The sequence below is a fragment of the Hirundo rustica genome, chromosome 1 (genome assembly GCF_015227805.2).
Source record: "Hirundo rustica isolate bHirRus1 chromosome 1, bHirRus1.pri.v3, whole genome shotgun sequence".
Lineage (NCBI taxonomy): Eukaryota > Metazoa > Chordata > Aves > Passeriformes > Hirundinidae > Hirundo > Hirundo rustica.
Window position 1 is genome coordinate 21,603,426 of NC_053450.1, and position 14,250 is coordinate 21,617,675.

A 14,250-nucleotide genomic window follows, 5' to 3' on the forward strand; every position below is an offset into this window, starting at 1 on the left:
TTCTGGTGCACAACTATGCATACTGTTGTCACAACAAGGTACGCACACAGTCAAAGACAAGGTCAGCACCTACAAATAGATGAAATACACATGTACAGTTTTGGAAAGCGTGCACAGAAGTCAGGTTGCAGCTATGCTTCCAGCTCAAATGGAAGCATTAGGATCTCTGAAAATCTGACTATTAGTATTGCAGGAAAATAAATCCCATGGTGCAGTGTGGAGTATGTTACTTGTGTATGATCATGGAGGAGCTTCCTTCTGTCTCGGGCACAAATTCTGTGCTGCACAGAGACACATCGAAGACCAGATTTCAGTATTTCTACATTAGTGTTTATGGAAAACAAAATGTACCTGATAACTTAAAAAAATTGTTTGCTATTGATCCTATATGAGAAAAAGTTACTAACAGCAAACTTCATGGTTCTTGGATCAAAGGACAACAAACATCTGTGTGCCAGTTCAGATCGAAAGCAGTATGAAGAAAGACAGACTTCTAATCATAAACTGCAGCCAAAAGGAGCTTTAACAACAAAACAACATTCAGGTCTATAATTTAGTTCTGAACGCAGAGCAACATGCTGAATAATTTGATTAAACACTGTTTTGGGGAGTTTATGTAAGGAATGTGGGTTGATTTTGACTAGTGTTATACTATAAAATGACAAAATCTAAGCCAGCTAGAACACATTTTTATGCTGTGTTCAGGGTTTCTGGTGGCTAAAGCCTTCAGGTAGCTGGCTAATGTTTAGCACAACGTTGCAAATCTTCACTGGTGCCTGCTCAGCTATTTTATTTCCCTTCTGTTCTATGACAGGACCTGAAACGTGTCTGAAAGTATTGTTATCAAACAGTGTCTAAGGAGAACAAAAATTTTATGGTAAAATCTAGGGTACTCAAGCAACAGTCACAGAATCCTGGTGCCCAACAAAAATGTTGCTTGTTAAGGGAAAGTACTGACCTGCTCTGAAAAGTGCTCCAGCAGCGTAATGCATGGCCAAGGCATGGACAAGTTGCCTGGCTGTGGTGAAGATGGGTCCTCGCTCAAACACAGAGAAGGAGAGAGGCGTGTGATCCGAGGCTATATACAGTTTCAAGGAAGCATGAATACTGACAAGGAGATTAACAGGTTGTATTTTTAATTTTCTTAGCTTCACTGGCTTGACTAAAGCTCTTGCATGCTCTCTCACTTGTTCAGGCACTATCAGGGTAGTATCTGAAGCATTCATGGATTTACAAGCAGTTTTGTTTTCTGGAAGATATGTATCGAACAAAGTCTTAATGTAGTAAACAAAAGTGTCTTCCACGTACAGCCTAGCTGGTTTGAGCTCAAAGCTGAGGTCATTCACATGAAACGTGAAATTCTCTTCCTCAGAAAAAGCAATACAGAGTTTTATAAAGCAGTTCTCCTTATAGCTTTCCAAATCTTTGTTACAAACAAGGAGATTGTTCATTCTTGACCACTGCGCGGTTTCGTTTTTCTCTTCTTGGCACAGCAGGACTGCAAAATGGAAATTGGATTTGCTGTACAACTGATTGTCCAGTTGCAAGTCTTCACAATACACTTGGAGACTATGAAACTGTGGGAGGCCTTCCACAGAGTCCTGCTGGAATTCCTGTGACAGGGAGCCGGTGCCTGGGGTCATGTGGAGGAAAACATTGTCTGCTGTGAGACGCAGGAGTTCCGACGACACTTTGTGGTTTGTAATATCATCAAATGCAGCAAGACTTAACTGACTGATGAACATTTTCAGTGACAGGGTCTGCTCTTGAGTTCTAGACAGAAGGGAAAAGAAGTTTTATTGCTTCCTGTCTTTTGAGTTCACCTGGTATCTTGCTTGCTCGAAGAGCTCTCAAGAGAGACATTCTCTATATAATACGTGGGAAACTCACTGTGTAAGTCCTGCTAATGTTACTGGGATTTGGCAACCTTAAAATCACCACAGTGAGTACCACCCAGGAGGTCTTCTAAGAAATGAGACAGTATACATCTATACCAGGGCTGTCTGTGTCTTTTTTATCAGTCAGCAGGATTGATTGGACAGGAACATCTCTATCTATATAGTAATTCCCTATTGCATTTGCTTCAGACTCAGATATTAAAACACACCACAAATACACTTTTCTGACAGTTTATGTACAGCCTCAGCTGTTTCACTGAAGGTGACTATTAGAGATAATCATTTCACATCGGATGCAGTGAGTGCCCTCCAATGAAGCCACGGCAGTATTTTTATACTGATGGCATTGAGGGTCTCCCCCTTGCAACATAAACTGCTCATTGCCAAGTTTGACTAGGTTTAAATGGACTATTAGATACTGCTGACTACCAGTTGCTTGGGGATTAATACTTAATTACAATGCAAATATAAACAGTACAACAAATTCCACCCTAATTGCAACAGGATTGCTGGAGGCCAAGCATTCTGCAGCTTAGAAATAAGTAGTGTTATAATTGCACTTGAATGAAGCTGAGGACCAGATTGTGGTGTATTTTGGAAGTGGGGAAATCTTCTAAAGAAGGGTGTTATAATCAAGCATGATTAATTACTAACTGTAAGGCTAATTTTACAGCTCTTGCATATTAAATTTTTGGGAGCTTGTAAGATTACAAATGGCAGGACCAGGCTAAATACATTTTAAATTGATGAACACACTCAAAATTAATTATTATGGAAAATGTATATATATATTTTTTTAATGAACAACTCAGGTCCTCTTTGGTAGCGGTCATCTAATGTTTACCCTAAAGTGACATGACTTTTGATGTTAGACTGTCCATTTAACTGTGATATACAAAGCCATATGGTCTAAACACATGCTACAGAGCATGCAGCAGTATTAAACAAAACAAATAGTTCAGCCAAAATTTCTAAGTCAGTTAACACTTAGAAAGCCGACTGAGCTCTCAGCAATGCTTTTAATCATCTTTTATGTGCTTTATGTACCTGTTGAGGTTGATACCAACGGGTCCTGCTCTTCCTTCTGGGGCCAAGGTTATGACTAATGTCCCACAGTGATGGGTGATGTCCACATAAACACAACCAAAGCCAGTTAAGAACACAATCTAGAGGAGAGGGATAAAAACACATGGAATGTAACCAAAATCACTATTTTTAATGTCATAAATTAAATTAATGCAATCAATGCCTTCTGGTTGAGATCTTTTACTCAAATCAGGATACTGTTCAGGAAAAAAGTCAGATTTCAGTAATTCAGGAAACAACTGCTCTGATACTTTAAGTATTTCAGTTATACAGGGAGATTAAGTTTGTATCTCATCAGTCAAATGCATAATTGAATACATTTTAATAAGAAACTTCTCCAGAAAAAAGCAAGATGTTCTGGGGAGGGTGGAGTTTATATGAGAAGAATAAACAGGAAACTATAATTTGTGATTTTGGATTAAGACGGAAGGCATTTTCCTGGAGCTCTAAAATATCTCACTTTCTCCTCTAGAAAACAAACGCTAGACTAACATTATGTTGTTATGCCCTAGGTCAGAGCTGGGTAGATGAATGGCTGATAGCATGATGTAAAACACATGAAGACTGAAAAGTAAGTAACATTTTGGATCCATGAAAACTTGCATTAACAACTCAAGACTGTACACATTTTTAAGGTAAATTGCTTTGTAAGAACACCTTTACAGGCAAGGTGCCGCCATAAGGAAATGGTAAAAATCTATTGGAAAGTATAAAAAGGCAGGATGCTTTAGAGGCTTTAGAAAGCATCTAAAAAGGCAGGAAAAATGGGATTTTGACAACAGGTTTCTGTCTTGCTTACAGGTGTACAAACTTTCATTCCAGACAAGCTGTCTTTAGGAATATCCTACTTAAAGAAGTGATTAACTGCTTTTGTAGCTTAATTCTGTAATATTTCCATACAAGTTTTGTGTTTCTCCAGAATATAAATGATTAAGATCTTTTAAAGGTTTGGAAAATTCACAGTACTCCTTGTTAGAGCAAGCTAGCTTCTCGTTTCCTGTAAGGTTACTACCAACACAACTCTTTACTAGATTGCAATGACAGAAGCTATAATATAAAGGAATGTAAACTCGAGAAAAAGCACAAAGATATTGGGCTAGCACAGGTAAAATAAACAGCTAGTTGTCTTGAAGGATCTTTACTGCTGTTAAGAAGTCAACAGAAGCAAAAACAATTGGAAGTTTAGCCAACTTAAACTGATTCTTGTTAGGCTATATCTGTTAGATTATAATAATCTTGTGTAGATTATTAAATGTCATTAATATTATTCTTCTGACAATTACATATAAGAGAATTTCTAATTTTGACAAGGCAGTTTTAATCCTTTGCTTGTCTGGAAGAGATTCACAATCCTACATGAAATTGGAGAAAAAAAGGACACAGAATTTTCAAAACTCCAATTATTCTAAATAAACCTCCACTGATCTTGAAGATCGGTAATTTTTAATTCCAGTTTCAGATGATTCTGATGATAAATACTTCAATATTTATTAAGGTATTAGTCTTAAGCAGTTTTAAATTTACTTTCTAATAGAAAAAGGAGTACCTATCTGTGACTACATAGAAGAAACACAAATTACCTAAGATCCTTCAAATCCATTATTTCACAACCTGAACTGAATTGTATGAGACATTATTCGTACATTCCTTATTCACTTATATTCACAGTTTCCTAAGAGAAAGACAGACTTAGAAATCCTGGGAAAATTTTCAACATGTACACCCTAAAACTTCAGTAACAGAAGGCTATACTTTTTTTGGAGAGCTGTTCAAGTAGACAATGATCCCCAAATGTTGTCTTAGCATCTAATTCCTCCTAGGAGCCAGATACTTATAAAGAACCCTGCTCTGGCATAACATTAATGACTGAAATTTGAAACCTTGCATTGCTTGACTGGCTTGCTGAATGGAACTGAACTACTTGCTATATAACATAACACTCAATAATCAAGAGCATTTTGTGATTGGTGCCCAGGGAAAACATCTGAAACTAGTATTTCTTTCAAAGAGCCAAGTAGTTTATGTTGATTCCATGTAAACTAATGACTTCAAAGATGGAAAAAATTCCCATCAAAAAGAATTACTCCAGTCAAGGAAGCTTTCATTTACCTCAAGTCCCAGAGAAAAATAACAGAAGGAAAGAAAAGGGAGGGGTTGTTTTGTTTTAGAAAGACACAATCAGCTTCTGTAAAGATGGAGAGGAGAATGACCATGATGATTCTTGCAAGATAAAAAGATAAAATTTCTGTGATAATTAAGTCACCAATTTTTCCTGGGTCTTGTGGCATTCTTTGCTTACAGAGCCCAGAAATTTTCAAGACTGATTATTCCAGCCAGCACCAGGTGATTAAAAAGGGGGGAAAAAAAATCAATGTTAGGAAGCCTCTACTTTCAATCTAGCTATTTTAAAAAAGAGACAGTAAAGAAGAGAGCCTGTGTTCTAGAACTTCCACAGGAAGGGGCTTAGTTAGGCAGGAGAGTTCCCAGGAATTAAACAGAACGCCTTAAACCAACAGAAAGGATACACTTATTGCAGAAGAACAATGCACTGTGCAGGTCAGAAAGACAACCATTTATGGTGTTAACTAGGAGGTAGTTAATAATGATTTACTTGTGTTCCTTGGTTGTTGATGTCCACAAAATCACTCCATTCATTTACTAATTCATCTGACGACACCGCTTTCAGGAGAATACTGGGCAATAAATCTCTTGTTTTGCAATCTGGATAGCTGGAGATTTGATGGTAAAGTTCATGATGAACCGAACATTCAGCTGGAATCTTTCTACAGTAAACTTCAAACTTTGGTGTATCTGAAATTTTATAAAATATACAAGATCAGAGCTTTCTGAAACCTGTATGACATCAAAAATCATCTATGCTTGCACAAATGAGGAACGTTCTGTCTGAAATATTCCTAATAAATAAAAAACATTGCTTTTCTATTGGTTAGAAAATTATGTTTGGGGTTTTTCCTTTTCTATTTCTATTTCATAAAGTTTTAGAGAAATAATGTTCTGCAGATCATGATGTTAACTTACTGTAACCAGACTTTTGACAACATGTTTTGTGTTACATTTGCAAATCTGAGGAAATATAAATGTTGCAGGGAATCGAAAAATTTGATGTCAACAAAACTGCACTGCCTATGGATTTCCTACAGCTGAGTCACCTTGACAGCTGGAACCAGGGAGACCCAAAAGTCCAGAGACAAAATACTTAAGTTCATACTCCTGCTCTCACAGTTAGCTCCAATAGCTTCCAGAATCACTCACTTTGGGACAGACCTTCATGAGAGCATCAAGTTCTCGCTACAACCACAACACACATTGAACTCAGTTTTGGACTGGAGATACAGTAAAATAAGTTATACTACTACTGTGCACCGTTTCTACCTATTGCATAGTACCTACCTTTGAAATTCTCTTTTACAAGCAATGGAATGGAGCACCTATTGTGGATAATTATACGAGGACTAGGATCTTCTGTAAGTGTTAGGTACGTCACGCCAAGATGCTCTTGATAAGTCAGTGCTATAGCTCTAAAACAGAGGCAGATATATTGGATTATGCCTGTTTTGGATGAAATCTTTACATATTATTATCCTGAACAATTAAAAACATTCAAAACTAGCATCTGTAAGATTCTTTATGATCAAGTTCCAAGTCCATAGATATTTATCTACATTTAGGCAAGTACACATCTCCACTTCAACAGAAGATTATGTGGAAATAGCCTAAAAAACATGACAGAAGAAATTGCCTCATGGAGAGTACTCATGAGTAAAATTGAACATGTGTGTCTACAAGATAAGAGTCCTAGCCAGCAGAGATTTACATTAAATTAAAAACATGAGATTGTAGGCCCAAATTTTCAACATAAATCTTTTAAAATTTTCCAGAAGAATTTGCATGGATACTTCTCCGGTACACATGAAAAATATTTGAACAAATATGTAAATCTAACTGACTGCTCCCCTGGAATGATCCACAATGCTATTGCTTTTTTAAATGTTAATGTTATGGATCATCACTCCATCAGTTTCCAAAATGAGATTAAATTAATTTAGTGCTACTTATTAGCTACATAACATATTTTCATGCATAAACATGAATTCTTTCTTTTTTCTCTCGTGCAAATTTATTGCCTATTGCTAAAAACCCTTAAACTCATGGTAATTTTAAAACAATCCAAAGTCTGAAAATCTGATTAGGAACATGAAATTCTCTGTGTCTGCGGCAGAATGATAAGGAAACCTTCCCTTATTGTTTCCATTAATTTTTTTTTTAAGTCTGAAGTTTGTGTGAGAATCTTTAGCATCATAACTGACACCTCTTGGACTCTGCAGAGGAACTGTGTGACAGCTTGAATAATATCAAGCACTTCAGGCAAGAGAAAGATCACATCTCTGGTAATATATACTGATGTAGCTTCTCTAATTTCAGCAGATTGTTTCTTGTTCGTACCAGTATAAGCAAGAATAGATTCAGATATCAGGTTCAAGAACTGAAGCTGCTCATCTGACAGGTCACCAGACTGCTATTTTTAACTAGTTGGTTCCATAAGTTCGTATGGAGAATGCACAATTGCACAGTTCAAGCTTTAAAACTTGACATCTTTCCTTGCTGTAATATCAAAATAGTTTCATCCCTTTTGTCTTTTCTTCTTTATCCTCTTAGAATGCTTACAAAAATATGTCTATCTTTTATAAACAAAACCTAAATTTTTGTATTGTATAATTACACACTGCCCTTGAACTCTTAAACTGCCGTTCACAAATTTAAAAAAAATTCTTAATTCCCCAATATAAGCTTTTCATGCTCTTAACTGCATGCACAGAAAAACCCCAGCAGGACATACATTCTAAAAAGTGTACGACTTGTACACGGTCACATCGCTAAACCATTTACAAGAAAAGCGTCCAAACCATCAGAAGGTAAGGATTTTTAAATTAAAGTAAGACTTGCCTTTACATATGGAGGGCACGAGTGACTTTGACTTTTGCATTAATCTCTTATGGTTTCTGACTAGCTGAGGCTTTACAGCTGCAAGCCAAGCCGGCTGCTGCTGAGCGCACAGTACCTGGTACAGAATCCACCTTCGGCAGGCGCGCCCGTGGGCACCGCCACGCTCTGCCTCGCCACCTGGGCGCCGACGACGGCCGGCAGGCTCCAGAGCTCGCGGCTCCCGGCGCTGAAGCTCAGCACCACGCGCCTGTCCCCGAGAGTCGCCCCGGCCGCCGAGGGAGCCGGCTCCGACAGCAGGGCCCAGCAGGGCACGGCGCTCAGCGCCCCGCTGCAGCCTGCCCCGGCCGGGCCGACGCTGAACACCGTGCTGTCGGGTGAGCGGAAGTCCTGGAAACAGAAAAGGTGGTGGTAGCGCGGCGTGCTGGCTCCTAAAAGGAGGTTTACTCGTGTGGATTTTGGACGGAACGTTCCCAAACAGCCATGACTAACTAAAGGTTGCACTCAGTGCACTGCATTAAAGGCTATTTGGCCAGATTCTGTCTTCAGGAGGTTTGTAGCACAGCTATCTGGGGGTCCTGAGCAACCGGGTCTAGTGGAAGACGTCTTTACCCATGCTGAGGGGTTTGGGTCCAGATGATCTTTAAGGTCCCTTTCAACCCAACCCCTTCTGTGATTCTGGTAATTCTGTGATCTACAGTCGTCTCTCAGTACCACAACAGCTCTACCAAAATCAAATGACATTCCTGTAACAAAACTGTGTGAACAAAATCCATTTAGAGTTACAAAATTAAGAATAGATTTTAGCCTCATTCTCCCAATTCCCATAAGACTGCCACAAAATGTGTGATGCGCAACTGTAGATACTGATGAGAAGAAAACAAAAGCAAAAGGAAAATAATACAGAAATAGGACCTCTAAAAATTTGTTGATCTGCCAGCTCTTCTAGTAAGTTTGACCCTGAGAATTCCTTCCACATATTTTATTATAAATATAATCTTCAATAAATATGTATAAATGGTTGATTAAAATATATTGACCGTGCATACATTTTGGTTCCTGCAAGCTAGCCCTTAAATATTCTGTGAGATTATTAGAAAACTGATATTCACAATTTGATGGAGTTTATGAAATACATAAACTTTGGGCATGTCTCTAGTTCTGCAGCTCTGCTCAGATAACTGGAATCTTCCCAAAAGGATAACAAAACATTTTCAGCCTGCCAAGCCAATATACCTCTTTTACACGCAAACTCAGTAAAAATTCTGAGAACATTTTCAACAGCTACTACGGATTACGCTGCCTATTTTACAGAAATGGCCATTAGGGCCTGAACAGATGGAGAACAGGCAGAACTAATTTTGCAATGTGCAAGAATTTGCTGTTTGCACAGATTTCTGAACACAGTTAATTACTGGAGCTGAATTTACCCAGGATGCAGTATTCTAAATGATATAAATTACTTTATGATTATTATGTCTAAAGGTTTCTGTTCCAAGCTCTGCTATATGTAGCTCATCTAAATACAGATACAGATGTAAACAACCATTTTCCACAGATGACGAACAAAACCAGTATCTACAGTGCTTTACCTCTTCTTCTGAGTCGGGTTTGGAAATAAAAAGCTGTGGCCTGTAATAGATTTGATATGATGTATCATTGATTATTGTTGTCTTATCTTCTATCTGTAGAATTTGTATACCTTGTCGAACCATGGAAGAAATGCAGAATTCACACAACTGGAAGACAATAAAAATTGTGATGAAGTCACACAAAACCACAAATAGAAACAACAGAATTGCTGTTTTCTTTCTCATCAAAGAAATCCTCTCCATATTCTCGCACTTTGTAACTGGAGCTGCATCACATACTTTTGAAGTTGCATCTGTCAGTGTTATCCAAACAAGACTGAGAATTCATTAATTCTTTTTCCAGGATAAATTGTATTATCTTTATGGGTTGCACAGTATGTTTTTGGCAATCTAATTATTTAAATTATATTTCACACATTGTTTATACTCTCTTTATGTTTGACATATATTAACATAATTAGGGAGAAGCTTTCACACTGCATACATTTGATTGTTTTATCTGCTATTTGACTTTGTTTTTACATGATAAAGTTACAAATCATTATAATTTTTTTTCTAACCTTCTGATGACCTGGAAAAGCACCAAGTTTAATTTCAGCTTCAACAAAACCTTCTTCATCCAACGTTACTACTTCCCCATTATCAGCATCCTTCCATTTTGGGGAGGTCACATTATGAACCAGTTTAATTGCCACTGATTTGTGTACAGTATTAGTGTTTGCCCAGTATATTCCAACCTGAAAAGCTTCCTGCAAGTGAAAAAAACAGACTGATTATCAGTTGTTCACAATTTGATACATTTCTACTACAGTTCTAAAGATCGTTTCCAGTTGGCAGTGAATACAATTTCCTGCCTTTCTGCCTCTGATTCTTTCTATGTGGTACAAGGATGGATAAAACCACGAGGTGGATAAGGAACTTATCCTCACAGGGGATCAAAGGCGTGGTCTACACTGAGATGTGTTACCAGGCAGACCTTTTGTTTATTAACTGACATACATGGGGGGGAAAAAAGATAACAGAATAAACAGGAAGTATCAAATTGCTCAATTGGAATTAGCAAGCTGCTGTGTCAAATCACCTTAATTATTTCAAAACTAAAGAATATCAGAGTTGTAATAAAAAAGAATGTGCACTGCCAAGATATGTGGGAAGATCCATTACACGGAACTAAGGAAGGCAGGCATTCTGAAAAAATCTTCCTCTATTGTAATTCATTCAGTGTCATTATCAGCTTTCCTTAGTAACATTAAAAGCTATGGAATAACACAACATAAAGTGCTCTCAAACCATACATTCCTTTCAGGCTGTCAATTTTGCTACTGTGGTCAGCAATTTCCCAAGTGACACGTTGGCACAGCAGGAGCCAAAGTCTTTACTTGGACTTGATAGCAATTTTTCTGGGCTGCTACCTTACACCCGTGTTGCAGATTCTGGCTGAACTGAGAGGAAAGGGAGAAGGCTGCTGATGGAATGAAGGCCTTCCTAGAAGATTTGTCTTGCAGACAATTTTTAACTATGCATTTTTAGGATGTTGTTTTTCAAACATCACTACCAAGTATGCTGTGTTACCCACTCGGTGACTCAGTCAGTGTGGTGAATTCCTATTGTTATTGCTAGTCCTCATCATATGACTAACAGACAGACACAGGGACTGGAAAATGGGAATCATCTGGAGTAGCAACCACTCTTCAGTATCAGTGTGTTTAGCAGAACTGTGCCCGCTAATGTGAACAGCAAAGTTACCTCAAAGTTGGGGGGTATAATTACTTTCCCACTAGGTACTTGAAGAAGAATCTTCTCTCCTTCAAACAGCCAGAGGTCCCACTTGGATTGATTGATAAGCAATGCCCAGGGCAGGAGTTCAATCAGCACAGTTTTAACACATGGTTTCCACACTGACAGCTTTACCCGCATTGGACTATCCCACTGGGAGAGCTGTTCACTGCTGGCAGAAACAAATAAGCAAAAACATAAAGGACTAATGGATTCAAGATTAAAAATGCTAAGGTGTCATTTTCAGAAATTTGCAAGGCTTTTCTGGTTGTGAAATAGAAAAACTTCCCTTCTTACCTTATCATTCTGGAACACACTGAGGCGTTGTCAGAAAGATCTAGATAGGTGTAGGTTATAAAGGCATATTTTTAACTCCACAAGATCAACCTCAATTTAGTCAATTAATAAAAGCCTTAACAGTTACCACTGTCCCTCGGACCTAAACCTGTGACTTTTGTAGTCATCAAATTACATTTCCTTTTTGTTTCCCCAACTACTTCTGCATCAACTCCCTGTCTCTCTACTGAAACAAACAGCAGCTGAATAAACAACAGCCTCTAGAGCTGCAGTAAAGAAAGTGCATTCACAAAAAAGTGGTTCCATTTTTTAAAAATCCATACTGATGCAATCTTCTCAGTATAAACAAAGGCAGCCCTGAGGCTGACCTAACTTTTTTCCCCACCTGCCACAGATTCTGCAGTTTACATGCAAGAATTATGTAATTGCTGAAAATACATTCAATGTTCATCACATATAGCCTTCCAGAATGTGATTTTAGTTTATTTGGAAAGGCAATGCAACAGTCATGAAGAAGGTTTACCAATGCTTACCTGTCTGAATCCTTCCTGTTATAAGGCCATGCAGGCTGGGGAGGACTAGCAGTGCCATAGAACTCGGAGAGCACTTGGCTGGCGTTGCCACCCGGATGGGATTTAGTTGCTATCTGTTTAATCAGAGTGGTTGAGATAGGGACTGCACATTCTGATGGATCATCTTCTTCCCTGTCATTGAAAACAGACTCAGTCACTTACACAATGAGATCAAGCATTAGAATTAACATTTTCTCTAATGAGGCTTCACAAGTGTACTCTGCAGCAAGAACACTCTCACGCTAATCGTGGATGAATCAAGTTACGATGTCCAACAATTTCCTGAGAATTTACTGACATGCATGGATTTGTTATGACACCGTAATGACCCTAAAAACTCTTCAGTATTCTCAAAAAAATATTTCAAGATAATTCAGGAACTTATTTTTTAAAACACAAGAATATGGACTGCTTAATCAAACAAATGGCAGTGTGCTTAGGCTAGTTATACCAAATTTAATATTTCCTCCGGTATCATTTCAGCTACATATACTTGTTCTGTCATATCCCCTCTGGGCATGGCGTACTTTTGGAAAAAATGCAGAAGTCGAACTGTAAATTATTTTTTCTTTTCCATACAAATGAATCATTTTCAAGGAAAATGAGTATTTTATTACCTGGCTTGAAAAGTCAGGTGGTGTGTAAGATCAGGTTCTATATTTTGCAGTGCTTTCTCTTGCCCTTTCCCTGGAATCACTTGTGTTTCATTCAGTCCCAGGCTTCTTTTCTCTATATGTATGATAATAGGGTCTGGAAGATGGCTCCTTACAATGAAAAGAGGGCTGAAAACAATCTACAGAAAGAAAAAAATACACCAATTTCAAGCCAATTTTATTTTGGTATTACAACTATTGAAACAAGCTATTGATAAATCTTTACAGTGGGTCATTCTGACCTGAATTTATTATATGACATATAAGGCATAAGCATTTATGTTTCAGAGACATTAAATGTACTTACTAATCGCTGTTGCACATGCGAATTGGGCTCTAAAGTCAAAACTGTGCACCACACATATGTAATTGAACTCTTTGAAGACGGTACCTGTTTGTAGAAAGACCAGCATGACACTAACATTATTTCAGGATGATAACATTCACTGTTTCATTATATCAAATAGAAGTCTAAATACCAAGTGCTCAGTTCTCTCAGACGCTTTTAATGCTCTATTCCATACACCCATTTCTAGTCATACCTGAATGACAGTGCTGTGCTCTGTGTGTTTAGAACTTAGACATACATCTTGGGACCAGTCTTCATCTCCTGTAGATTTCACGCTCAATTCAGTGAGCTCATTGTTTTCTAGGATATATGAAGGCAATTTCTGCTTGGCTGCAAGGCAGTTGATGTGTTCTTTAACAACAGCCTGTCCATCTTGACTAATGTAATGCTGAACCACTTTCAGTTCAATACTTTCAGAAAGGTAACTACAGACTGTCTGTCTTCCACAGATTAGGATCTAAAACACACAAAAAATAGAGCTCTTATGTAAACAGTTGTGGGGGGAAATAAAAAAAAGGTCAAAATTGAATTAGAGAGTGAAAACCTGTAGAAGAATAATCTCCCTGCTTCGGGTTTTCCCGAGCACTGCTGAAGGCAGTGACTGGTGAAACACTATTTTTATTGGCCAAATGTATGTCCAGTTTCATAGAAATCTAGCCATTAAAATGCTTGAAATATTGCTAAGGCAGTATCCACGCTTGAAAGAAACACATAACATATCCACTTTCCTTCCTTCCTTCCCACTGAGCTCAGCAGTACTGCCCACAGCTGACAGTTCTGGTTTGGTCTGCGATGGTCTCTGAATGCTGAGACATTTCTGAGCAGTCACAGGGATGTACTTCAGAAAGGTCTCCACTGATACTTCACATTCCAATCCCAAGCCAATGACCCAGACCTTTCACAGTATGTCTGCCATTTTAAAGCTTATAATTTCATTAAATGACTGTAATGTGTTTCTGTATTTAAGTACTCACACCTAGAAAATGACCAAATTAGACTCTGAATTGTTGCTGTCCATCATGCATAAACTGTTTACTGTAGAGACGTATCTGGCTTTTTCCAAGC

The 14,250-nt window shown here is 38.0% G+C and overlaps 1 protein-coding gene across 8 annotated transcripts in view; it reads right to left on the reverse strand.

Moving 5' to 3' along the window:
• Positions 1-14,250, reverse strand: part of VPS13B (vacuolar protein sorting 13 homolog B) — a 428,881-nt gene that overhangs the window by 22,405 nt on the left and 392,226 nt on the right. For all 8 annotated transcript variants that reach the window (XM_040076409.1, XM_040076406.1, XM_040076434.1 and 5 more), the window contains 12 exons: positions 13,379-13,642; positions 13,144-13,227; positions 12,801-12,976; positions 12,145-12,315; positions 11,285-11,486; positions 10,099-10,287; positions 9,539-9,685; positions 8,065-8,336; positions 6,396-6,523; positions 5,596-5,795; positions 2,946-3,064; positions 959-1,773 (listed from right to left, as the gene is read on the reverse strand). In XM_040076409.1, coding sequence (XP_039932343.1) covers positions 959-1,773; positions 2,946-3,064; positions 5,596-5,795; positions 6,396-6,523; positions 8,065-8,336; positions 9,539-9,685; positions 10,099-10,287; positions 11,285-11,486; positions 12,145-12,315; positions 12,801-12,976; positions 13,144-13,227; positions 13,379-13,642 — 2,767 coding nt within the window. The remainder of the gene's footprint in view (positions 1-958; positions 1,774-2,945; positions 3,065-5,595; positions 5,796-6,395; positions 6,524-8,064; positions 8,337-9,538; positions 9,686-10,098; positions 10,288-11,284; positions 11,487-12,144; positions 12,316-12,800; positions 12,977-13,143; positions 13,228-13,378; positions 13,643-14,250) is intronic.